We start from the raw sequence: 27,348 nt of genomic DNA, 5'->3' as shown, positions 1-27,348 counted from the left end.
TACTTTTTAAAGATTTTTATCATGCTCGTTGCCATTTGCTACTAAAACCAGATATTTAAAACAACCTGTTACACAACAGCAGAGGCATCTCATATAAAAGTTAAATATTTATTTCTAACAGTTAAATAGCTCCAGAGAATGAAAATTATTCCCTAGAGGAAAACAATTACATTTACTGAATAAACACTTCCTAAAAAGTATAGAACTTCTTTGTCAATAAGAAGGAGATCCTGGTTTCTTTTCCATTGCCCCCGTGGCCCTGTGCCTTCACAGAGCTAACAGCCTCTTACTCAGCACAACGTTTCCAAGGGAGACTGCTTTCCTTTTTTTGTAGTTGTGGCTGTCATTATTCTTCATTGGGAATAAATCCTTTTGCTCTGTCCAGCTTGTCCAGAACCTCACTGTAAAGGCCAACCATCTGGAGAATATGAGCACCACAGTTGACAACACGAATGGATAAAAATGTATCATTCAACTAAGTGACAAAGAAGAGAACCAAGGGAATGGGAGACTACCACCAGCTTTTAAACCTAAAATTTCAAACTTACATAAAGATTCTTGGCATAGGTTTAAATATAATGGTTTAGAAAAAAAAGATCAGTGCAACCTAACAAAAGTGGTTTTATTTACAGTCATAAAGCATATTTTATATCTGAGTCTTGTGTCAGTACATAAACCTTTTCACCAAATCAGATGTTGGGAGTTGATGGTGAGGGTAGGAAAGACTTTTTCTTGTCAGCTCTTATTGTCTTAACTGGTGCATTTAAAATGGTGTAAGAGTTACAGCCAACCCCTTGATTGCTCAGCTTGTACACAAGAGAATGAATGGTGACACCAGCCAGGCTGCACTGGGCTCTGCACTGCAATCTAAACAGCAGCAGCAGCCAAAAGCTGTAGAAAGAAGCTTGCTTCTTTCTTTCCAAAGAAATGTCATTGCAAAGTGTCACCTACAAAGGTGCTAGCCTGGAGATTTCTCCCTCATAGGAAGTGGCTGAGCTACACCTGAGAAGATGAGCTTCAGTGATTTTCTTCACACCATCTTAAACCCTATTTTTAAGACATTAGATTATACTAGGAACCAAGCTTGAAAGTGTTCATATAACAACTGATCTAAGTAAACTGGTACAGCACCTTGACTTTAGTTAAAGCAGGCAAAGGTACAAGTTTCTCCCATGGCCACAAACAGTCAGAAGTTTATTTCCAGTCACCTATTTACATCATCCTTCAGTAAAAGAATGCTACATTATTCTCTCTATTATCTATCAAAACTTTTCTGGCATCACTTTGAAAAAATCTTTTAGGCTCCCTCAAAATATTTAGATACCATGATTCTCCTGAAACTCTAAAGATCATCAGCAGTGGTCTCTTCACCCAGATCCACATCTCAAATTCAGGCCAGACATCCAATCCCATCTCCTCAATCCCCCTGTGTACACTTACATGGCCTTCATAGCTTTTCTTCAGGGATCCCAAGTGATTGAGGAAACGCATTCCCAATCCACACCATTGCTCAGCTTCCTTGTATTTACCAACAGTATACTGAAATATTCCTGTATTCCAGGCTCTTGTCATCAACCAAAGGATCTCTGTCTCTGGGTAAGCATCCTGAGGTAGCAAACAAGCAGCAGCACCTCATCAGAAAATAGAATCTTCACTTCAAAACTGACAAGCCAAGAGTGTGCTAGAATTTAATTTTAGAGTAAGAAAACAGTTGGGTTTTTTTCCTCCTAAGCAAAGGGAGAAAAAGCCCTTACAAAATCCAAGGAAAATGGTAATGTAGTCCTAAATATCCAAGAGACATTTCTTTTGAGGTAATTTCAGTGTGTCTTTTACTGAATAAGTCCTAGCAGCTCCACATGTAACACTATGCAATCAATGTTCATTCTACTAATGATTCTCAGTTTAACAAGAATTTTTTTCAAACTTGCTCAGGATCATTTTCCAATCTTGTGGTTTCCTGTTCAACTTACTGTGCTGCTGACTACACTCAGAGCATCTTCAAAGTAGTCCCACACCTCCTGCAGCACACAGGTATCCAAGTCTGTCAGTCCAGTAGGCAAGGAAATGTTAATCAAACTGTGTAAGCATTTGCTGAGGATTGAAAGAGAGCAAAAGAGGAAACATTGAACACCCTGTGCACAAACAGATTTTAGTACCAGGAGCACACTGAGCTACATCTCTGTGATTGCCAGACATGTCCACCTTGGTGCTTACTACACTCATATTCTTGAAGTAGAAATATGCATTTTTGTACTATCAGATCTTATTCATACAAACTACCAAAAAACAAGTCAAGAGCAATTAGTACTTAATTATTTTCATTGCTGGTCTCTACAGTAACACAGAAGGAAAATCACAGTATTTCCTAGGGTGCTACACATGACAGCAAAAAAAAGTACCTTTTCTAACTTCACCAACAAGAGCTACACAGACAGCATCCTCAGAAAATCAGTAACAAACACAGGGTTCTGAAAACAGCTCTGTCTTTCTCAGTGTGAAGTGAGAAAGGCAATATCAACTGTTGCCTTTGCCGAGTGCTTATTTCAAGGAACTTGGAAAGGATAAGTAGCACATAAATATGCTAAATAAATCACATATGTCCTATGTGGCATCACTACCTTACAACTCATAGCTTTCTTCTCAACCCTCAATTTCTCTTCATTGTCTTTGAAATACCCAGCTCACTCCTGCAGAGTAACATTTGAAATTAACACCTTCCTCACAAGAAACAACCAGAGACCTCTTCTGGATCCAGTTTTCATTTTCCTTCCTAAATAGATTAATTTATTTGAAACAGGACTGTACCAGAAAATATACCAAGTAAATGAACTGGAGTTAAAACATGTTAGGCAGCCATCCTTCATTGGCTGGCCAGCAAGAAGTGGAACCTTGCATATAAAGTAAAAGCCACTTTTTTTTTTTTTTTTTTTTTTTTCAAATTGCAGGCTTTATTCCCTGTCAGCATTTCCAGTCACAGGCTCATGGCAAAGCTATGTGATAACACTAACCTAAATTTCACAGCATCAATGACAGCTTGCTTTCTGTGAAGGTTTAGTGCACTCTTGAGAGCTTTCTTACACAGTGCAGGATACTGAGCTGGAGGTTCCATTGCTAATGCTTCAAAGTAAAAGAAAATAGAGAAGAATAAAAGATAAATTACTGAAGTCAGACTTCAATCTCATAGGTCACTAAAATAAACCATAGCATGTTGCCAGGTCCCCTGTGAAAAACAACTGAAAAGAGATCTGCTTAATGGGCCAGTCACAGGCTGGTGCTTCTCTCCCTCTCTCTTACTAAGCACATCATCAATGAGGACAACAAGGCAAAAGCACAGAAAGTTTCATAATTCACTGCTGTTTACCTCCAGTGCAGTAATACAGAAAAATTCTGGTGGAGAGGCACTGTCTAAAGAGTTCTGTTTGTCTCAATGAACACAAAAATCCAGATGGAAACCTTAAGCACAAGCAAGATTTCAGAATGGTGTCTCCAGGTGCTGGAGTGTAATTCCCTCAGGGCAAGGAGAACAGAAGGTGTTTATACAATCCTACATGACACCCTCCAAAGACTTGTAGTTCTAAATGCTTCTCATTTTTCTTGGATCCTGCTCTAGATTCTCAAGCATGTTTTCATGACTAGGAGTTTGTGATGAAACTATGGCACAGTGTAGAGAAGTGCTATTTACAAACTGACTACAAAAAACTTTTAAGTTGAAACTTAATGTTGTCTTAGTGGCTTAAAGTCCACAGCCCAAAATTTCTGTTCTGGGGCATGAATCAGTGAGGGTCATTCTCTGGTCTTTGCCAGTTTGGAGCATGTAAAAGTTTAGCTGAAAAACCCTCTCCAGGTTCACAAGTGTGTAAGAGTGCCTCAGGGTCTAGAAATAGAAAGATATCACAACTTTCTGGTTCATCATCCATGTCATCTGTCATTTCAAAACACAGTTCTCCTAATGTTGCTGAGATCCTAAGCATCTTTGCTTCAGGACAAAATATATATGGTTAGATCCATTTTCGGTATGTTGTACAATACATGAAAATCCTGGTCACCTCAAAAGAACAGAAAAGAGAAATGTAAGGGGTTTTTTTGTGACTTGCAGATCTATAAAAGTCCTTACATGCAATAATTTCAAGTGTCTTGATCTCTATTTGTGGTTGCTCCCAAACTGACTCCATAAGATTGTGAAGTGTTGGATCATTCAGTTTGGATCTTGCTTCAAATTCATAAAGCAGCAACAACGTGTCTGTTGGGTCTTTAGCAAAATCTCCTACAAAAGAGACAGGATTGCTTGTATGTAATGCTGAATTTCCTCAAAGCCACAGGGTGTACTATAAGGTAATTTTTGCTTCCAAAGGACAGGAAAACCATCAAGGTACTCAGACTTAACAGCAGAGCAGAGCGAGTGGAATTTGCCATTCAAGGAATACATAATGGAATTTTTCTACCAATATCCTACCAAAAAAAAGTGAACCATGCATCTGCTAACAGTCACTCACCAGCTCAGCTTCTATCATACTGTCATCTACCTACTCCAACAACCTCCATCTGAGACAACAATACCACATGCTCTGTATTCTTCATTAATATTGTGACTAAGAGTTACATGTGCTGAAAATGCACACGTTGTGGCTTACCTGTTAATTTCAGCAGCTTCCATACCTCCTTGCATGTCTGAAGATGTTGAAGGGCCTCACTAAAAAGCTCTGTCTATTTTAGAAAATTAAGTAAGTTATTTTTGTCACAGTTTTAAAAGCAAAAGGAATAATTATGTCAGAACTAACTAGAAAAAAAAATTAAGCATCAGCCTAGTTAGTAAATTACCTATACCAGTTATTGGGGTTTTGGGGTTTGTTTTCTCTTTTTCAAAGACCTCTTCATCTCAGAAAATGCCACTTCACACTGAACATTTCATTGGCCCAGAAAGAACCATCCATGTTCCTAAGGGATATAACTGTTTTAGCTCCCAGTGAGCTAAAATAGTGCTATTGAGACTGACAAACCACTAAATGCCTCAACACAAGTTGCTGTACATTGTCCTCCACAGCATTTTTTACAATCACTCTACACCAGACCCCTGTACTTCCTTCACAACCTCTGTGTTCTCCATAATCTTCTTACTACAGTAAGCACAATGCCCTCTTCCTCTTCTCATGAACAGATGTATGCAGAACAAAATAAAAATTTTAAAAAAAAGTGAGTTTTATCACCACCACAGTGGTAACTACTTTTAGCAACAGCAGAAATTGTCTTTCTGACTAACCCACATTTAGCAGCAGACTCCTTACAATATATATCTTATTGAATTAAATTCCTCTCAGAAGATACTGCCATGACCCTTTATTGACACAAATCCATTCAAGCACACTGAACAAATACACAGAAATCCTGCATTTACAATCATCTGAGAAGGTGCATCAATTCCAAGGAACTATGAAATATTCCCTTGCTTACATTCTCAATATCCTGTTCTGAGTGAAAAAATTAGGACTTTATAAAAAAGTTAATTTTAGAACATCTTATTTGTACAGGAGACCAAGTCCTGCTCCGTACCCCACAGGAATGTATCCCATGGTATAAAATTGCTTTTGTATTATTATTTAGAACCAATGCTATTAGCAAATTATAGTAACTTACAAGCTGCTCACATTAAACTTGTTGCTACATTTAATTTTGTTTGGAGTTTTTTTTTTTTTTTAATTGAAAATTAAGCAGCACACTCATTTATAACAACTTCAAAATCAAAAGGAAAAAAAAAAAGCCACACTGGTATATTCAGAAATAGTTCACAGGCTTTGTCCTACCTGCTCTGAAGGTGTTACTTGTTGTCTCCCCATTTCCAGATCAACTGCAGCTGCCATTAACAGGCATGTCTTCTGAGCAACTAGAACTGCTTTGTCAGAGGGACAAAACTGGGAAAACTGACACCAAAAATAGGAAAAGGTAATGAGACTTTTACCCATATAAAGCAATTTGCTTGTGAACAGATGATTGCTGACCCTCCTCTATGACACTTGCAGGAATCAGTCATGAGTAGTATATATTCATATTGTAATTTTACTTGTACAATTACACAAAAGGGTTATTAAATATAAAGTGTAAAGCAGAGTTGCAGTTCCCTCTCTGAAAGCACATACAAACTGACAGTGTTGGTAGAAGTCCTGCATAAAGATTAGGACTCAAGTACTTAACATGTTTGTATTAATGATACAGTTTACAAACATCAGAACCAATTTATATTAGAAATTTTTCATTGAAGACTTGAGTTTATTGCATTCTAAAGAAATGGAATGTAAAGTATGACAATAATGCATGCATTTTATATTACAAGTCAACCTCCTTGTGACAAAAATGCTCCATCTTCAGAGCACACAAGCATGTCTCCATGGAGATACCAAACCATGGATGTGAGCTCTACAAGAGCTAGACAGATGAAAATATCCCTCAATTAGAAACACTATTAGCAAGAGTAAATACCTTGAAAGACAGCACAAAAAAATCCCTCATCTTTTCAGGGATGTCCTTGAACTGTACAGCTAAGTTCCAAGCTAACAAAGACATAAAAATAGAGACTAGAATAAAAATCTGCAGTGCTACATGTGTGCCCATTGAATCTCTAGCAATAAGCAGTTCACATCTTACAATTCTATTTCTGAACCAATATGTCATCTACAGCTCATTTAACACCAGCAAGAAATACTGTTACTAGTGATTTGTTAAAATAGCTAATTCATGCTTTCAAATTTTGCCTTGATAATTTCACCACAACCAAGAACCCATTCTAGCACACACCCTGCCAACAATAACATGAACTGGGAACAGGATTTTCTTACATTAGTTAACAAAGCTAGGACATGAGTGGAAGCATTGAACAGTATTCCCAAGACAAACAAAAAAAGAAAAAGGAAAAAGCCCACATCTTGAACCATTCCCTCATTTTACCTCAGCAAGGTCAAGTACATGGCAATTAAGCACATAATTCTGACTAATAAATGGATGAGCATCTGAAGGCAATCAAATTATTTATGTATGAGATCTTGACCCAATTAAATGTCTAGATTCTACAGCAACTTTCACATTAATTTATTCTATAGGACATGGCTTTTTGTAGTCTCTGAATTGTTTATCCTGTGAGTGAGAATGCTGCCTTGGAAAGGTCATGATTCCATTCATGCTCATGTCACTGTATGCGACCTCTGCTGCTTCTCCCTCTCCTTTGCTACTTTATTGGAGCTACTTTATTGGTTACACTGTGAGGATGTGTGCAGAAGATGTCTCCTGATACTGATTGCAACTGTTTTCTCTCCTGTATGCTCTGACAGAAGCAAGAATCTGAAAAATTGGTTCAGCTTGTTACCTTATGCTTATATTTTCATTTATAGACAGCAAATGCAGCCCCAAGGGAGCTGCATTTCCCACTAGAAACCACTTTATCTGTGGTAATATTTGCTGTTTGGATTTCAGTCTCTGGTTCAAGGCAAACTCCAGGGCTGCTGATTTAAAGGACCAATAAAGACAGAGGAGATTCAGTTTAGATTTTGAGAGTAACCTACCAACTTTTCTAAACCAGTGAGCTTCGAGGATCCTCATGTCCCCCGTAAATGTCTCTTCTGTGAAAGATTCAGCAAGTTTCTTGTGAGCTGCAGAAAACAGATAATTCAATACAAAAGTACCACTTTTAATGCAGAATAAAAACATTTCCAAGTCTAATCCCTACACTACAAAACAAAGCTTTGCAAAAGGCCTGTGTAATTCCTGATGAAGACTATTCTCACAACTTAAATCCAGTATTTTTCAGAAAGTCCTATAAAAAACAGCAAAAGGTGCCTCAAACAGCACTTTAGAGAAGATGCCAACAAGCACTGCTCTTCTAAGTTTACTGACACTGAAGCTTAATGCAAATGAGTTGTATGTAATTTCACAAGAAGGGGGCTTAAATTTAATTATAAGTTTGAGGCTTTTCTTCTAGGAACCTTTTATTGATTTAATTCTGCTCTTAAATCTCTTCAGCAGTACTGCAAGTTTTTGATAGCAAAAATCTGTGGCACTAAGATCCAACTTCACAATACTATTGAATCTCCAGCTTTAGTTTTCATTGATTTCACTGGGAAGTTGAGAGCTTGGACTGAAATAAGGAATCTAATTATTTAATTGGTATGAATCTAATCATAAAATGTTCACATATGGAAGAACTCCAGAAAATGCAAATAAAACAAAACCATACCCAAGTTCAAGTAAGTCAGTATTGAGTTGATATCTTCATCTCTAGAATGCAGAAAAAATTTAGTTTTAAAAAATGGATTTATATTTTTTCAACAGAACATATTATTTATGTTGCAGTATATTTTCCCAGTTATGGATTTTCCCACTCTTCCTACTCAGAACTTTGGAAATACATCCCACTAGAGTCAAAGTTACAGAGATTGCTTAGCTCACAACATCCATTAAAAATACCTGGCAGGCATACATGTTAATAAAAGAAGAAGGCAAAGAGTAAATATATAAAGAAAAGTTTATACAAGTTGAAAATATGTTCCTATGTGATGTCATTAGGTCATTAGGAAATCATCTAGGTGGACTTTTACTAGCATAAAAAATACTCTCTTCATTACTCTGCAAGAAAAAAAGCCCCAGAAAGAAAACACTACACAATTTGAACAACATATCCACCATAAGAAAACTGTTTTTCAAACAAACCCACCTTTTCTCTGCATTTTCTGCCATGACTTTTGATAACATGAGGCGGACCAAACATCTAAATATGAGAAAAGCAAGCAATGAAAAAACAAGATTTTTTTTTTTCAATGGTGTACTTTGCCCTGATTTTCCTGAAAAGATCCCACTTTTTTTCCTTATGCTTCTCCTTGTAAGTATATTGAATTCTTACTTTAAGGCTGCAAATAATTGTTGGCAGTCTTGTAAATGTTCGGATAAATACTCCAAAGCTTTGATAGCCACAATTTGTTGGTCATTCTGAAAAGAATTAAAACATGTTTTGTATATATTGCACTACCTCAGTTACCACAAAAAAAAAAAAAAAACCCAAACCCAAAACAACAACCACAAAAACCCTGAACAAAAACAAACCCCAAAGCAGCCACATATTCCAAGCCTGTGCAGTCCAGTAGCAGGAAAATGAACAAAGGACTATGCACAGAATTGCCTGAGAGTGCAGAGAGAGCTCTAAGGAGAGATCATATGATTCCCTGCACAAAGAGCCTGTGGCAAGAGCAGGACTAACACAGGTTGGTAAGGCTTTCATGCCTCACAGGGCTGGGAACAAAGCCCTGATAATGCAATCAGCCAGTTCAGACAACGCTCAGGCCGCCAAGAAAGAGGCAAACAGGAGGGACAAAGGACTTTCATCATGGATTTATGTGTATTTTATACACCCCTTTCACATCCAAGATCAAATCCTAGAGGCAGAAGACATGACTGCTAAGGAGAATTTTACAGAAGTACACAATGTAATATCCAGATGCCAACATTTATAACTCAGAATTCTTTATTTTTTTCTGTTGAAATTTTAAAAGACACCGCTCTTTTCTACACTAAAATAATTTCTACTTTGGATTACACAACACATTTGAGTGAGACCTTTGTTGTGGAAGCATGAAATACTAAGAAATCCATGAAATACAGAGAAATATTAAAACTAGGCCAGGTTAAAGAGGTTACAGCTGTCCTACTTATATCAATAAAGCAAAGGAAAGACAATATAATCTGCTCTACCTCTAAAGCAATTTGGGCAGCTAAACTCAAGAGGTTGCTGCCTGTATTTTTATCCACTCTCAGCTTGTCTTCATGTTCTGATGGCTTTTCTGCTAGCTTCCCTATTTCAATAACTGCTTCCATAGCTAAAAGAGACAGAGGTAAAAAAATAACATTTTTATACAAGCAATTGGAAGGTGGAAAGTTCTACTGTTTTAACGATTTATGAAAGGCTGTAATTTTTTTTTTTTTTTTTAATGAAAAGCCAAGACAAGAAAACCTGACCATACCAGCACTTCTCCACAAATATGCATTTCTTCCTAGGGAGGTGCCAAAAAGCTTTCCAAGCTACCAATCTAAGGAAACAAAGATGCCATACAAATGATACTCATCTCACATACTTAATTTTGTTCTTCTAAGTAACTGTTTGTTACCAACGACAGAAGACTTTCTCTAATACATTGTCTGGGCAGCATTCCAAGCTCCCACATCTTGGCTTATGCTAAGGGTGCCACTGCTTTTATGTTCACACTGTGCTGTGATTCCCACTCTATATTATGTGAGCAAATTATGCTGTCAATAAAAGTTGTATAGAGAATAATTAAATGGCAGAGAACTCATTGGAAAACAAGCTCTGCACATTACTCTGTATTCTAAGTAACTATAGACTGTATTTCTCAATTTTCATTACTTGAGCTAAGGTCCTCATTAAAATATGAAACAGCAGAACTCATTATAAAGAAGAAAGAGGCTACAGAGATACAACATTCTTTAAGTCATCTCAATAATTCATTTATTTTTTGGTAACTTCAGGCTCCATCTGTCCAGAGAAATTAAGAGCAGCAATAACGGTTCCCTTAAGGTTCAAATTGTATATGCATATTAAAAAGCATAGAGTGATTCTCACCCTGGGATGGTACTACAGCTTCTGCCCATGGGAGGATTATCCTCCCTAGCCAGAGGCCCCCTCCAAACAAAATCAAATATAGCAATGGACTCTGGCCCTTATACACAGTGAAAAAAAAAAAATCCCACTTTTACAACTTAAAAATATTTAAAATCTACAGCCTGACATTTTCTATTACTTTAGGGATCTTCTTCTAGCTACTCTCTACTCTGTCTTTCTCAAGATGAACAGTTCAAAGCTGCTTAGTATTTTTTAATATATTTGCCACTTCTCCTTGTAGAGGACCCTTTAACTTTCAAGTTGTACCTTTATCAGTATCATTCTCCATCACTGCTATCTTATAGACACTGAATTTAGTAAAGATGCTGTTTGGATCACACCTCTCTGCTTGTTTAACTGCCTCCTTAGCCTATTCACAGAAGAGATTAAAGGAAATCAGTACAACATTACCTTGAAATTAGTATATAATTTGCAACAGAAAAGAAATAAAAAGATACACAAAATGTTCATGGTTACATGGTTGATATTTATAGAATAACTCAAGATATTTGACAGGGCAACATCTGCCCTTGAAACAAAAGTGATGAAATCAGAAGACAGCACCAAAGGCTGACCAGAAATGAAAGAGCCAATTCCTCAAAAATAAAAGCCATGCAAATAAAGACACAAGTATGTCTACATATGTATTAAACATACCTTGTCAACTTGTTTCAGATGAAGATAGCAAGAAGCCATGTTCCTCTGCAGCTTAGCCAAGTTCTGATCTATCTGCCCAGGTGTATAGAAGCTGACAGAATAATTGTACCAGTGAAGGGCTTCAGTATAGTTTTTGTCCTAGAAAATACAGAAATAAAATAAAACCCAAGAAAACATGGCCGTATTTGGGTGATTAAACTGCTTATGTCTTCCCAGTCTTGTGGTGGTGTTTTTTTGTTTGTTTGTTTGTTTGTGGGGTTTTTTTGTTTTTTGTTTTTGTTGTTGTTGTTGTTGTTGTTTTGTTTTGTTTTGTTTTGTTTTTTAATGAAAGATTTAGACAATCAAGTGTAATCTAGTGCAACCTCCAGGTTGTTCCAGGTGCAGAATCCAGCACTTTCCTTTGTTAGATTTCATACAGTTGGTGAGTGCCCAGCCCTGATATTTGTCTAGACACTGTGAGAGACAGTATGCAAAGCTTTACAGAAATCCAAAGAGATGACATCAACTGGCCTCGCTGATCAACAAGGTGGATGACCTTGTCCTAAAAGGAAATCAAGTCTGACAAGCAGGATTTCCCCCTCATGGACTAGTGCTGGCTGTGACAAATGACTGCATTGTCCTTCAGGTATTTTTCAATAACTCTCCATAATTTTACCAGACACTGAAGTGAGACTGACAGGCCTGTAGTTTCCAGGACTGTCCTCCTTGCCCTTCTTGAAAACTGGGATAACTTTTGCCAGCTTGCAGACAACTAGGACCATACCAAATTCCCAAGACCATTCAAAAATCATTGAGAAGCCTCACAGTGACACCAGCCAGTTCTTTGACTACTCTTGGACAAACCCCTTCAGGCCCCATGGCCATATAAGAACCAGCTGGAGCAGGAATTCTTGTATTAACTGTTCCCATGCACAAACCTTAAGATGAGGCTACCTGAAGCTTGATTTTGTAATTGAAAACAGCACCCAGATGGATGAAAATAAAACTAGTGCCAGCTGGAACAAGGCTCTTAGTAACAGTTTGCAGTCTAACCAAAAATAGACATATCAAAGAGGTCAGAAAAAAAAAATTCATTTTCACTGATATAAATAAGAACACTACTATTTGGTCCCAAACCTCATAATGTTTGGCAGCTCTGTCCCACAAGATGATGTGCAGCTGATTCAAGGCTTCAGGCAACAGCTGTTTTCCAGAATAATGACCTGAAAAGATACTGCAAATCATCACTTTAAAAGAACTTTACAAAGCACACTGAGAAGCATCTAAGAACTATTCTACAGCCTGCAACAAAAAACAGGGACACAGCAATAGTTTGAGCTAGGAGCCAGTGTTTTATATCCTGTTTATGAAAAAAAAAAAAACAAACAAAAAAAAACAAACACCAAACCAACCAATCAACCAAGCAAAACAAAAAAAACCAAAAAAACAAAACAACCCGGTGGGTAAGAGAAAAATATTTTCATGCTCGAACAATATAAATGTAGCTCTTCCTCTTAGCTAGATATAGCATGAAATAGGATTTGTTTTACAGCAGATCTGACAGTCAAGAAGTACTACAGTGCTATAGGTGCAACAGACCTGAAAAACAAACTGTTATCCAGCTGCTCAAACAAGGATATACAACCTATGTTATACTGCCAAACAAAAATAAATTGGGCTGGATGGACAAAGTATTAACATTACACAGAACTCCTGATTAATGTTTCTGATCCCACATGTATCAGTCACACAAAGTTTACACTGTGAAGGAGGAATTGCTCCAGCAAATGAATTTAACCCTGAGCTTGATCGTGACAGTTGTTCAATATGGAAGTTGAGAGCTGCCAAGTAAAAGCAACATAATGGAAAACAGACACAGAGAAAGAAAAATGAGAATAAGCAAAAAAAGTGAAAATTAGAATGCAAGACCTTAGCCAACTACATCCAGCTTTCAGTAAACAGCAGTAAAAGATGGATACAGACCTATAATAACTTCTTCTATCTTTTCCTTAGCGAGCAGCTCCCTCTTATTCTGCAACAGGAACTCGATGTGGAGCAGGGTAATTTTTCCAAGGTCAGGTGAAGATTCAAATCGTTCAGGAAGAGATTTCAGAAAATCAAAACCAACTGATTCCCTATTCACAGAGATGCATTTTTAAGAGGCTGCACCAGAAGAGCTGTTAATTTTCCATTCTAGAGATTAACATATTCACACGATCCAGCGTGTTTGTCATTCAATCACACCGACAGAATGAATCAAGGTATGAATTTTTTACAGTTCATCTATTCAATGGCAGCTTCCTCTTACCACAGGCTTCTTCCACTGTATTCATAAGTGTTTATTCTTCACATTTGCATCAAGATACAAGCATATAGATACATAATCATGATAGAGCACTTAACAGGGTAAAATTTCATGCCTCAATCTATTTTGCAGTAACTTATTATCCTTCTGCTGTTTTTCCCAAGAATGATTCTAGGGCTCTGAAGTCATTCTGATGGTTAGTTAGAAGAAAGATGTCAGTCTGATGATTCCAGACATATATTAAAACTACAAAAGGAATCTTAATCATTCCAAAGTACATCTACAGCACTGCAAATTGCCACTACAGTTACTTCACACCCTGTTCTGTTGCTGCCATAATCACTACCCCCTTGCTATAAAGGACAGGCTCCCTCTCAAAAGCTTTTACCTTACCTCCATGAGCTTTTATTTAAAATAAAGCCTTATTGTATAATAGACGTTCTTTGCTTATAAAGAAACACCCAAAAACTCCAAACATTGTGTTCACCCCACTTAGAGATGCTTTCATACCTTCCATGCTCCAGCAGCAGTTTGGCAGTATTCAAACAAAAGTCTAAAGACATCTCAAGTTGTGCGAATTCTGCAAGAGCTAGACAGAACACAAAGCACTTGAGATTATATAATCAACTTAGACACTTAATTGCTCAATTTACCACTTACCTCTTACAGCTTTTTGGAAAGACAGAAACAAAACTTTAAAAAAAAAATAAGAATCAAAAAACAGCAGCAAGCCTGTAACAAATCTACAACAATGGAAGAATAATATCTAGTGTGTTTTGACTTTCCTTTCACTGTCTGGTTAATGCAGTACTACAGAAAGGTGACAGACTGACAGCTGTGGAATTTCAGGTCTCTGTCTCTTTAAACAGGAACAGCACAGGCTTTAGTAGAACAAATTTTTTGCCTTCTATCAAAATGTCTCATCCTTACCCAGCAGGAACAACCTGACACTGAGGTTAGTGCTCAGGCTGTGTGGTATCACATTGCAATGGGAACCACTTCAGAATAATGCCCTTAGCATCAACTGTTGGATTGACTGGTGCTGATAAGCAGGTATCAGTTTTACACCACTAAGGTAAAGTTTTCAAATTGTTACTCTGTGCTGAAAATACACTTGTAGCTTGGATGAGACCAGAGAAGGAATACACAGGGACATGATTGGAACAGTAGTTTAAAAAAAAAAACATTTCTTAGGCAGCTGATACAACTGCACAACAAGATTTTTGTGAAATGCCTAAAATTCATCAGGAATCCTCACTCAAAAGACAGAGAAGTTGCAGAACATGGACACAACACTCTTCTGCCTGCCATAAAGAAAAGAGACATCTACTCATTTATAAACTTGCTTGAAAAATTGACTGGAGGCTTAGTATTACTAAATAACAGTCGAGTGTGTTTTGATAGGCAACTCTATGATTTCACAATTCTAACTGAAGAACACAAGTCAGCTATTGTATGTTTATTTGAAACTGTAAGTTTCAAATAATTGGCTGCTTGAAATCTGGCTGAAATTCCCCAGGAGCAATTTGGAGTTACCATTTCTGCTAGTCTGACAGCATTCAAAACCCTCAGCTCTCTGAAAGAAATTCCTCATCACATCCTACATTTCTCCAATTATTCATTACATTTCTCATGCTTTCCAACCACGACAAAGCCTCTCTTCTTTAAGATTTCATTATTTATGAAAAAAAATTCTCTGACACATTAATTACCCTTTCTATATTAAAGTCTCCCCAAAAACTTTCTTATCCTCTCATTCCATAGCAGAATCAGTTCTGTTCAAGTAATAAATAAGGAATAAGGAGAAAAGAGATTATGTGACTTAATTAACACAGGTTTATAAGAACACACTGATCAGCACATGATGTTTCCTGGTCAAAATCTGCAAAATCCCACCCAGAAAACAGCAATGCTTCACCAGCCTTTCTTCTGTGCTGTGTAAGTCAATGCACCTTTACCCTTATGCATATGTCTAAACAAACTGTTGCTTTACATTGCTATATTTTCACTCTCTTCATTCTAACAGCCTTCAGAGTCCTCCCCCTTCCCCATCTGCAGCAAAGCTATTTAAATTAGCATCTGGATATCTTCTCTGTGAACACTGAGTACTATGTCTCACACTTCAAGCCCAAAAGGACATTTAGCTAATGCAGATTCTGCCAAAAACACAAGACTGTTTCTCTGTGTATGACACAGACAGTGTCCTTGGATATGGAGTAATGGAGAGCTGTGATACCTGAGTTGATATCTTCATCTGATGCTCCACTTTTAAGAAGAATTTTAACTTTCAAAAAAAACCCTGCTGGATGCAAATTCTCCTGCACAATGAAAAGCAATACATTACTTGGACAGCTATTTGTAGAACACAAATCCTGTGAGAGTACAGCACGTTCATAACACAGGCAAATACTAAGGAATCACATACTCCCCACTGTAATCTTTGGTTTCATTTTAATCACTTAAGCAAGTGGTAGGCAACTTATGCAATAATTTCTTCCTAAATGCAATGTGCATCTTTATGTAAGAAAAAATACACTGCCCATTTTTGATACTTTTAAATAGAAGCTGAACATTACTGAATGATAGAAACATTTCCTGCTTTTTCATGTGTGAATTGGCTGGATAATCTAGAATTAATACAAGCAGATTCAAAGTAGTTTATAAAAAGAAGAAATTCAGTGGGCAACAACAGTGGGAGCAATTGGAAATAATGAGGACTGCAAACTAAAGCCCTCACTAGAACAGTGCATATTTCAGGTTCTAGAATCAACATTTTTTTTCTAGTTTTTCATATCCTCACACAATATCAAAATGTATATTATCAAAAATTATGATAAAAACACTTTCTGCCTCAAAAAGCTTTGCAAAAGTAAACAATAAAAGAAGATAAAAGGCTTAGATACTGTAGTGGCACATTCTTTGCATTACTAAAACACACTGCCTTTGATGCTGATCTCATGAGCATACACATTATGATCTGTCTGTAAATTCAGGCAGCATGCAGAAACTGAACATCAGCTGCCATTTAAAAAAAAAAAAGTTCATACTTAAAATTTGTTTTGTAGGAAACAGAAAATAAAAAATTTTTAAATGATCAATCAAAGAAAAATAGGAATTTTTCAGATTTTATTTATTCCACACTGACCTGAATAGATAAAAGCACAAAATTAATTCAAGTCTCTGTGGGAAACAGAATATGTAAAGGATCAAGAGGCCTTACTGTAATGGCTGCTTAGAGATACATGAATTTCCTTCAGGGTAGCTGGTATGTTTATACACCTCATTTTTCAGGTCTCCTTGCAGTGTTGCTTTGGGGATCCCCCAGACAATGAGGTAATGGAAATTATTTTACTCTGTGCTTTAGTTGTGGGTTTGTGGTTGTTCCAGCTGCCTGCCTGTATCAACTCACACATCTGAGAAATTTTAGTCACACCATCATCAGAGGGCCTTACTATTAACACACAGAAGGCAGGAGAACAGCTCTACTTCTACATGCAAAAAAGTATTTCTCTACAATAATAATAATAAAGCTGGGAACACCAAAACATCCATAGGAGCATGGAAACATAAAGTTAACACACCTCAATCTGTCGTCAAGGATGACACACCGGTGATTAATGTGGTCTATATTATCATGTCAGTAAATGCCTGAGTTTCATCTATTGCAATCTTTAAATAGAGAAAAAAAATCACTACCTGATTTGCCAGGCTTATGGCTTTCAATGCCTTGTCCAGGTACTGACTGCAATCCCACTCAAAATAGGTCGTGGCTAACAATCGCAGCACTTTAGCCTGGGAACAAACAAAATGGCCACATAAGAACATATATATGAACACAAAAGGCTTAAATTCTAAGGTCATGAAAAATAAAAGCTCTTTGAGTCAAAAAAATTCCTGCCTGGTATCAGACATATAAAGTGATTTCTCATTTCTGAAACATATCCAGTCTTGAAGAAATGCAGTACACAGAGGACGCAAATCAACTAGACTCCAGAGAAAAACAGAAGGGTTGCAAGGAAAATCAGATAACTGGGAAAAAATAATAAAAGCAATTGAAATAACAGGAGGTACACACTTCACAGAGGAAAATAAACAAACAAAAAGGCAGGACCAAGACCTACAGGATGATGGACTTCAAATAGATAAATTATTTACATAATGAGGAAGAGATTAAAATCTTCATATCCGCAGTCAGAAGTAAAAGAATAAACTGACATCTGAATGAGACAGAGAAACGTCTATCACAAATGACACAGCTCAACTGATGATGTATTGAAAGAGGAATGGAAGAGATGGCCTTTCAGCATCTACTTCAGCCTGACTTTCTTCACTTTGATTTCTGTGAACTAGCAGAATCAAATGTGATTTAAGGGCGCTCATCAGCGACTGATGCTCATAACAACTGAACTTGAAACTCTGCCAAACTTCACAGCAGACTACTAAAAAGGAGACCAAGACATCACTGGGCAGGTTTGCACAGAATAGGCAGATAATACACTGGAGTCAGTTTAACAAAATCCTCCTATTTGTAAATAGAAATGTCTCTATTTCTTACCTGCATTTCTTTGCCAATAGAATATTTCATGTCCATCTTCCCGATGTCATAACTCTGGCTATCAATTATAAACAAAAGGTAAAATTAACAGGATAACAGAGATAAATTCAGTTAGTCTTCTGATATGTGCAAAATTCCTATCCTTTCCTGCTTCCTAAGGAGTTAAAAACCACATAAATCACACAAACTAATCTCAGTAGTCACTTTTACTAGAGAACAGAAAATTTTGGGTTCTTTCTACCCTTACATTAAAGATTTTACTTAATCACTTTCTTCAGCCAGTTGCAGAACATTCTGTAACATCTTCTATTCAAACATTTTAGTAGGTTTTATCCACTTTAATCACAGAGATTTTGACAAAGCAGGTGTTTCCATTCTCACCTGACATATAATATGGTAATACACATAATCTATATATGACTGGTGTCTAGACCACAGCACATCAATAGCAAAGACAGAATCATGTAACTTGTGATTCTTCATTCTTCTTCTAAAAGTTAAATGGCAGAACAAAGAGCCACCCCAGAGAAAACACAGAGGTAATTTCACAAAACTAGATTTGATTGCAAATGCTGTGACTGAAGGACTGTTAGAAAGAAAAACAGTAACTGGGCTCTTGTTTTCTAATCTAATATACTCTCAGACCAAGGAAATATTAACCCACTAGATGGAGCCACACTTCTTCTCCAGATTATTATCTGCACTCTGCAAAGCTTTATTTCCTCCTCAGATTTTGTCATCAGGACCCAGTATTTAATTTTCCAGAAGAATAAAATATAAAATAATCTCCAAAGCACCAGCTGCAACTAATTCTGAGCATTTCTACAAATCCTTTTTGACAACATATATGACCACAACGATTTTGAATTTGATCGGTTGCTCTTCATTTTCTTCTAACTATTTAAAAGAACAAGAAGACATAAATCACAAATTTTCTGCACTGAGGCTGTGACCATGGCATGAGGATACTCTTCCTGATAGCCCACATTTCCTCACTCTTAATAATACCACAGCAGTTATTTGTATCCTACCCATTCCTTTTTCACCTTGATGTTTGTGCCTTTCAACAGTCAAGGACTCTTCAGAAAACTAATCTCTTTGCAGGAAGTGCAAGGGAGAGAATTGGCAAGAACCACCGGAAGACGTCTTTCATTCTAATGGCATGAAAATCCACGAGGGAAAACAGACAAACATTTTACACAATAGTGTACAAGTATCTGCTCAGATAATTTGGTTCAGCGAAAATCTTGTATTCTCACCTTTTTCATGAGGCCTCTACTTTCCCTTCACACACGTTTTTACATCTCAAAAGCAGGGGATTGTTTATTTGATTTTTGCGTTACCTGAGCCAGAAGGAGCTTTGTTCATATCTCTTCCTTTCGTAGGTTTCCACTCCAAAATTGTAACAGAGGATTGACAGGTAACAGGTCTGCAATAAAAGAGTCCTGCTTCTATAATGTTCTTGTAAAACATCATTAGATCCAAGGCACTCCAGTGTCAGGTTCTTTAAAATGCATTTTACTTTCAAGAAATGTCCACTATTACCACTTCTGGTCTTTTGCAAGGGGTACTAATGATTAAAATGGAATCATTAATTGTGTGGGAAAGTATCATTAACCAGTCCAAGTTAATGATAAAACAGCAGGATTTTTGAAACACACAAGGAACACGGATTTCCTCAATAAATCACATTGAAAGCACTAGAACTGTGTAAATTAAGCAATAAAAAATAAAATTTGAGAGGAAAATCTGTAATACTATAACCTCTTTTTTTAAATAACAAAAAAGTTTTACATAATTAAGTGAGGATGACTCTCCCTGTTTCATGGCAGGCTTCTTCCCAGCATTTCTCTTTGGGGTTAAAAAAGGATTACAAGTTTTAGAAGAAAACTGCTTTTGAATGCTTGGTTATTCAGAGCTTTATCAGTCAGCTCTGACATCTGTTCATAACAACTTGCCTTTCCTTTGAAATGATTTGCAGCTGTCACATCAATCCAAAGAAGAGACAAAAAAGTTGTTATTCATGCTAGCAGGCTGCCAATATTTACATCCATTTTGCCTCGGCAGTATCTTTTTTTCACAAATAAAAATGAAGCTTTTTGCAAGGGACTGCAGATTTCAAATTCTCAGACAAAAATGAGAAGGGTAACACAACATCTTGCTTCAAATTTTTTTGTTCTGCAATTCAGAGGCAAAAGCACAGACTAGGTATAAGCATGAACACAAAAACACTTTCAGATGTGAAACCTTATTTTTCACAGGTTCATTTGTGAATGTTTTCTTTCCAGGAGAGAAGGTTTCCTGTACTGAGCATTGGTTCATAGACTATCCATGACCACAATCCTCTCCAGCTGATCTCTGGTATCACTCAACACAACAGTCTCCCTGTGATACTCTCCAGGGATTCTCTGGTACAATGGGAGCCTGGAAGAGTTTAGGATTGAGAGCTACCCAGCAGTCCAAAGGTTTTGGATTCACTCAGCAATCACTAGATCTTTCCATTTTCCTTGTTTTTTAAATACCATTCTTTAAATCAGAAGTAAATTGTATCACTCTCTCATGATCAGAAAGCTTTACCTTGTCTGCATCAGTGCTCCTGGTTTGTGAAGAGTTTTCATCACAAGAAATTTAATATTATTTAAAGAAGGAGTTCAAGCGGAAAGAATGAAATTAATTTAGAATTAAATGAGGAACAGGAATGCAAAGATCCCAGTGAACATTTTCAACAGCAAGAAGTTCTGTTCTTATGATTCAAATCAAAGCTAGACCCCTGCAACTTAGTCACTCAGATGCACTTGAACAAGGCCTGCAGATTACAAAAAGCAATGTAAAATCAGTTGGAGTTTAATTGGTTAAAACCACAAATAAATTCCAACCATATTTCCCATATTTTTCTTTAAGAATTGGCATTTACCCCTTTGAATTTTATTACCCATACCAGAGACAGGAACAAGATGTTTCCTAAACACTGGGGAAACATGTAAGCAAATGAAAATAAATGTCAGGAAGTTTATTCTGATATAACTATAATAGACTTTTATCTTTGCAAACAAAAAGCTAATCTGCATATGGTAGTTTGCTTTCTCTGTGAGACAAGAACTACCAGAGTTTAGTGCAATAGGAAGCCTCCATTTCTAGCTCTACAGTTTCATGAAGATGAAGATTAGTACTGGTGGTAGTGATACTCTTCTCTTGTCCCATCTGTCCCCAGATAAATGTTCACATGTACAAGATGCAATATACAAGATCAAGATGTAAAATGCAACTGGTTCTGCAGAGAGCAGGTAGCATATTCAATTTAGAAATCTTTTTGCCTTGCTTACTGATTTGTCTTCTCATTGTTTAGAAAGAGTTTATCATTCTTTTTCAAATTCCAATCTAAGAGAAGCAATAAAAAATGCACTTGGAAAAAAACTCTGCTGTTTCCATGCAAAATTTTTAGTAACAAAATCTCTAAGAAACCAACTGCAGAAGAGATCTTCAGTTCAGAACAGTTTTCAAAATTTTATATGGCATATGTCATCCCTTAACATATAGAGAGGAAAGTAGGTTCTCAAAGTTTGGAATGATAAAGAAGGGAAGATTTCACTTACTTCTTTTGGCAATTTCATCAATATATCTTTGCAGCGCTGCACACACATCACTGCTTTCTGAAAATCCCCTTGAGCAACTGCCTGAGAAAGCAGCAGAGCATGCCAACAAACTGTTAGTGTGCAACTGGTCTTTAAAATTCACTAAAAACCTTCTTCTTTAAAATAGGACTCGTGTTTTTTTGCATGCAGTAAAGCTAAGTTTGGGATTAGGTATCTGTCCTTACAGTGCTTTAATAATTGTATTTATTTCTCTATATTGCCAGATGATAAGGAGATCCAGAAAATCACTGCAGTCCTGAGGCTAGAGACATGGCAAAGGCCAGAGCAAAGGCCAGAGACATGGGACAAGATCATTCACGTGTTAAAATGATTGAACAGCTCAGCAAAATTTATACCACCTCTCCTTCTGTCTCCATGATCTAATTAAAAATATAGGCCATGTCTTTGTCCTGTTTAAGGTAGCTCCTGAGAATTTTGGAGAGAGCACTTCCCTTCTAGATACTGAGGTCAGAGGTATGATCAACAAATGCAGGAAATTACAATCTTTGTATTTGCACTCGTGTGTCTGTAATACTTTGTAGGATCGATAAAGTTCTCAGACACTTCTGTCAGGCAAAACAATTGCTCTCAAAACTTAGAATTTCTAAATTACATACTTTAAATTACAGTTATTTGCCTTGTTCTCCAGTCAAGCACAGGACACTGTTGGAACTGACCCATTTATGATTCATACAGGCAGCTGTTTATTTTATCAACGGCCATGATAGCCAAATCATAAAGCAACAAATCTGAACTGGAAGATATAAACATCACTGCAAGAATGACTGTGATAAACGAGGGAAATTAAAAATCATCAAATGATTGCAATACTGAATGCAAACATGAGATCTGCTATCTCACATCTAAGGGAAGGAAATCTATCTCTCAGCAAGTCCTCAATGCCAAGCATTCAGGTGTCTAATAACTGGGCCAGAGTTTGCCTCTGTATCTCCAGTGACTTACAAGGAAAACTGAGAACACATACTGATTCAGCTTGGTAAGAGAGTACTTTGAAAAGGCTCTTCTCCACATCAGCCCTGTGCGCTTGAATATCTGCTTCATCTTCACTCCCCTTCCGTAACTTTGCATACAGCTTTTCTATACTCTGGAAAACAAAGTGCAGGCATCACCCGTGGAACTTACACATAGGTGTGTATGTTGGAAATCCAAACTAGGAAAGAACTTACATTAATGGCATTCTCTAGAAATCCATCTGCAAGACCAGCTTTTCCAATATCTATCCATCCTTTCCCAGTTTTCATAGACATCTAAAGGAGGTAAGTCTTCTGTGAAAATGCAGTCGCTTTCAAGAAAGGCAATGTAAGATCTCATCTCATTGTCACACCTATCTAACACAGGACAATGGTATTTGAGCTCTGCAATTTCTCACCAGCAACTCTCACTTCTGAATGAAGCCCTGAACACTCAGATGCACCATGAGACTTATGGCGGCCTGCTAGACAATATTATAATCTACTGATATAAATTAATGTCCTGTTCATAACATATTTTACCCTGAGAAAATGTGATGCCAATCACACTGTCCAGACACTCCTAACTCCAGTGGCTCAGCAAAGCATCCCTGTAAGATACAGGTCCCACTTTAGCATGTACTTTGTCCTCTTAAAAGGGAAAGAATGGGATCATCAGTCTTATCTTCCCTTAAGTGATGAGAAGAGAGAGTCAGCGATACTCCTGCCAAAACACCACCTCTCATTCCAGAACTAGATGTATATCTCACTCCCTTCCCAAAACAAATGTAATAAGATTTGAAGACTTCCCTGGGGGATCAACTGTATTTCATTACTCACCCACAATTAGCCTTACCAAAATCTGTCTTCGAATAGTTCCCTCCAGAGGATCGCTGCCCTCACAAAGGCAAATCAGTCTGCAAGCAACAAAGCGCACTGCAAGAAAACAGTGCAGGCATTCAAAAGTTTCCTTTTCTCTACTTCTTTTTTTTTTTTTTTTTTTTTTTAGAGAAAGTCAGGCCATGCCATATCTGAAAGACTGTTTGGCATTTTAAATCACAAGACAGAAAAATCTGAAAGCTCCGGGAATCAAAGCAATCTGAATTTTAGCCAAGGTGTTTAAAATTACTTTTCGGGCAGTAAGAAAAAAAAATATATGTTCTCATTAAAATACCTATTAAACAATTTAGAGAGAGTTTAAGTTAAATACATAGTATTCAAAGACTTAATTACATTTCAGGTACTTACAGTAACATGTCTTGAAAGCCTCAAAATAGCCTTCAGCAAAATAAAGAAATGAAGCTTTATGATCTTTACAGTTTCAAAGTAAAAAGCAAAAATATTCTCAGGCCTTCCCTAGACCCATCCCCAGGGTCATCAGGGATGGAAGAGACACTACTAAGTGTACTTAAAACAGCCTCTCCCTGGCCCTTCAGCTGTGATCTGAGAACACAGAACACTCTACATTGTGTCAGCTTACCCCTTCCCCTTCACCTGGTATAATTTATATGATTATACATAATTTTGACTATAATCTCTCAAGACAAGAATGTAGGCCTGACACTGCAATCCCACAGAACCACAGAAAGAACATGCTGAGGGAAAAGATGAAAAGCTCACTTCTGCTTTCCCCCAGCCCTGCTCCTGCCCCTGGGTTCTCTTACCCACCTCTTTGGGACCAGCTATGCACTGGCCAAAGCAGGTCAGTGAAAAGAGATCTTAGAATGTTTCTGTATGTAAACACAGATGAGACAATTACATTAAAAAAAACAATCTTACTTATATAAATTAAGTGACCAACAGCCTAAAACTGTCTCAAATTTACATCTGTGTTATTTCCATACAATTTTTTTATCTGAACCAGAGTATCAAAAGGCAAATCACAGCCTCCTTTGGTCACATCACCTCTTTCCTGGTGCTCTGGCATGGAAAAGGGAGTGATACGAATGCTCTGTCACAAGAAGGTAAGTATTACATCAGGATGCTGCTTCTTGAACTGTTTATACAAACCCACCAGTACATTTTTCTCTTTCTAGCCCACGTCTGCAAAGACTCAAACAAATCTACACCACCACTTAAGTGCCTGTCAGCAGAGTGTTTCATTTCCATGCTACAGCACAGAGAACACATTTAGGAAGGTACAGAACGTACGTACGTTTGGCTCTTTGCTCATCACTGATAACAGCACCCATGTGTTTGGTCACAGTCCAGTTCCACAAGCTGACTGCACTCTCTTCAACCTAAAGAGGAGAATTCCACTCAATTTAATTTTGTCCAGGGTGTGGATCCCATTAAAATTTACTACTGGAAAAAGAAGCATGTTTTGTGTGTTTCACAGGAATGGCCTCTCCACACGTTTACTCCTTTTTACACCAGAGTCAAAGGTGTGAATTTTCCATAAAACTGCCCCAGGATCCCACAGGGACATGCTGGACAGTGACCTGAGAACAGGCATGCTGAATGGACCATACAGCATTTCCTCACCTAGAATCTGAAGGAGTTGGAAAAGAACTCTAAGAATCTTATCACATTTGAGAACTGTCTGCAGTAAGGATTCACCTCTTTTGCACATCAAAAAGAACACTAAGTAGCTTAATTACTTTAAATACCTACACTGGGAAACTTTTGATATTAGCAAACAAAGAACAAAGGCCACTGACTCTTGTTAAAAAGATACAGCACTACACAAAGGCAGTAAGCTGCTTTAGCAACCCACCCTGAGGGGCTGCATTTTCCATCACTTTATTCTACTTTTCATGACAGATCTTGCCTACAAATACACTCTTGCCTGTCTAGGAGAGAGGTCATAGCCCCTTTTATTGAAATGGCCAGATCACAAATTAATTATTTCTCCTTTCCTCAAAAATAATTTAGGCCAACTGATTCAGGAAGAACTGAGGGATACCACTTTTATGCTCTTGTATTCACACACTGTACTAATGACACTTTCTGTTACAACACTTGCTAACTTATCTTGCTCCTAGTTGGAAACTTAGGAATTCCAAAAGCAGTGTTCCTTAGCTGATGATTGCTACTTATTAAAGGTCTCTTAAAATCATAATCTTGAAGGAAGAAGTTGGACAGTATCTCAGCTGGTCTTTTTCTGTATTTCAGATTCATGTAGTACCAGACTTCTCTTTGAAAAAGGATTTTAAGTAGTTTTAAGTACTACTTTCTAAGTACTCCTCGATGAAAAATAAACAGAAGGAAAAACTATATAAACATTATAACCAACCACGTGGTAAACTTTTACAAGGACTGAAAATTAGCACCTCCAATATAATATTGTGTACTGTAATATTGTTTACCAGGCAGTTAAAATTACATGCTTGCTTATTTTCTTCTTCCTTGTGTTATCTGCTGTCATTATGAGAATCCACAGACAGGATGAGAAGGACCTCTCCTCTGATCCACTACCAGTGCTCTCTGTTTGCATTTTTACTTGAAACTACAACTAGATACTACTAATAATTTGAAATAATAAATATCTTTACATCATCAGTAACCAGTAACTTTTTTCCATTATTATCATAAAATTGTTTGGGTTGGAAGTGACCTAAAAGACCACCCAGTTCCAACTCCCTGCCACAGGCAGGGACACCTTTCACTATCCCAGGTTGCTCCAAGCCCTGTCCAACCTGGCCTTGAACACTCCCATGGATGGGGCAGCCACAGCTCCTCTGGACAGCCCATGCAAGGGCCTCCTCACCCTTAGAGCATCTTACTAATATCTAATCTAAATCAACTTTCTTTCAATGTAAAGCCATTTCCCCTTTTCCTGTCACTTGAAGCCCTTGTGCGAAGTCCTTCTCCAGCTCTCTTGGAACACCTTTAGGCACGGAAGGTGCAGTAAGGTCTCCTCAGACCCTTCTCTCCTGGCTGAACTCAGACTTTCCCAGGAGAGGTGCTCCAGCCCTTCAATCATCGTCTTGGCTTCCTCCAGCAGGTCCACATCCTTCTGATGCTGGGGGCCCCAGACCTGGACACCACATCCAGGTGAGGTCTCATGAGAGCAGAGCCAATGACAAACACACTTCTACATTCAGGATCATCATTTCACATTGACTTTTAAAAATTACTTTCCCCACTTTATTTTGGACTTTCACGCTACTGGGACAAACGACGAAAAAATTAACTCTTTTTATATTACAAGAAGTGCTACTCGTTTAGCTTCACTGCAAAGCGTGGGAGGCAGCAGCTGGTGTTTACGGAGCTGCTGCACCAACCTGGGCCAGGGTTGTGGGGTGTGAAGCACAAGCACCCCCCGTTTCTCCAGACGGGCTGGGAGCGGGGGGCTCTCCCTCCGCCACCTTCCCATCCTCTTCAGAGAGGCTCCCCGCCGCCTGGAACAGCTCCTCGGTGAGGGCGGCAATGCGGGTCGGCACCTCTTCCCTCAGCAGCTCCCGCACCAGCGCTGTAAGACAGGAGGACAGCGGGGGCATGACACACAGCCCAACACCAGCCGCCAGTGGCGGCGCTGATGGAGGAGGGAGAACCCGCGGCACCTTCCAGGGCAGCCACTCGCGACCCGGCCATGGCCCCTCACGGGGAGCGCCGCGGAACGGCGGGAACAGCGCCCCCGCACTGCGCCTGCGCCG

At 37.9% G+C, this 27,348-nt stretch overlaps 1 protein-coding gene across 1 annotated transcript; it reads right to left on the bottom strand.

Annotated features, from left to right (window-relative positions):
• Nucleotides 1–27,326, bottom strand: TEX11 (testis expressed 11). The gene is made up of 29 exons (XM_066334035.1): nt 27,256–27,326; nt 26,977–27,164; nt 24,906–24,990; nt 23,607–23,686; nt 22,967–23,047; nt 22,765–22,884; nt 21,741–21,821; nt 19,491–19,576; nt 18,148–18,205; nt 17,289–17,384; nt 15,829–15,910; nt 14,103–14,181; nt 13,271–13,422; nt 12,425–12,510; nt 11,309–11,446; nt 10,919–11,021; nt 9,727–9,851; nt 8,882–8,967; nt 8,696–8,749; nt 8,219–8,259; nt 7,548–7,634; nt 6,472–6,542; nt 5,799–5,915; nt 4,632–4,704; nt 4,115–4,264; nt 3,009–3,117; nt 1,971–2,091; nt 1,441–1,605; nt 1–418 (listed from the first exon to the last, which is right to left on the bottom strand). The coding sequence occupies exons 1-29, from the start codon at nt 27,284–27,286 to the stop codon at nt 347–349; spliced, it is 2,817 nt and encodes a 938-aa protein (XP_066190132.1). The 5' UTR covers nt 27,287–27,326; the 3' UTR covers nt 1–346.
• Between the last annotated feature and the right edge of the window lie 22 nt (nt 27,327–27,348).

The sequence above is a fragment of the Sylvia atricapilla genome, chromosome 21 (genome assembly GCF_009819655.1).
Source record: "Sylvia atricapilla isolate bSylAtr1 chromosome 21, bSylAtr1.pri, whole genome shotgun sequence".
Lineage (NCBI taxonomy): Eukaryota > Metazoa > Chordata > Aves > Passeriformes > Sylviidae > Sylvia > Sylvia atricapilla.
Note: the sequence above shows the minus strand (reverse complement) of the source record. Positions and strands in the feature narration are given on the sequence as shown.

Bases quoted from the DNA above. Each gene is read 5' to 3' on its own strand.
- TEX11 (XM_066334035.1), bottom strand. From the start codon at position 27,286: ATGGCCGGGTCGCGAGTGGCTGCCCTGGAAG. The intron at 22,885-22,966 runs GTAAGTTCTTTC...TTTGTTTTCCAG, and splicing joins TTCTAGAGAATGCCATTAAT to AGTATAGAAAAGCTGTATGC. The intron at 13,423-14,102 runs GTATGAAAGCAT...CTCTGTGAATAG, and splicing joins CTGCTGCTGGAGCATGGAAG to GGAATCAGTTGGTTTTGATT.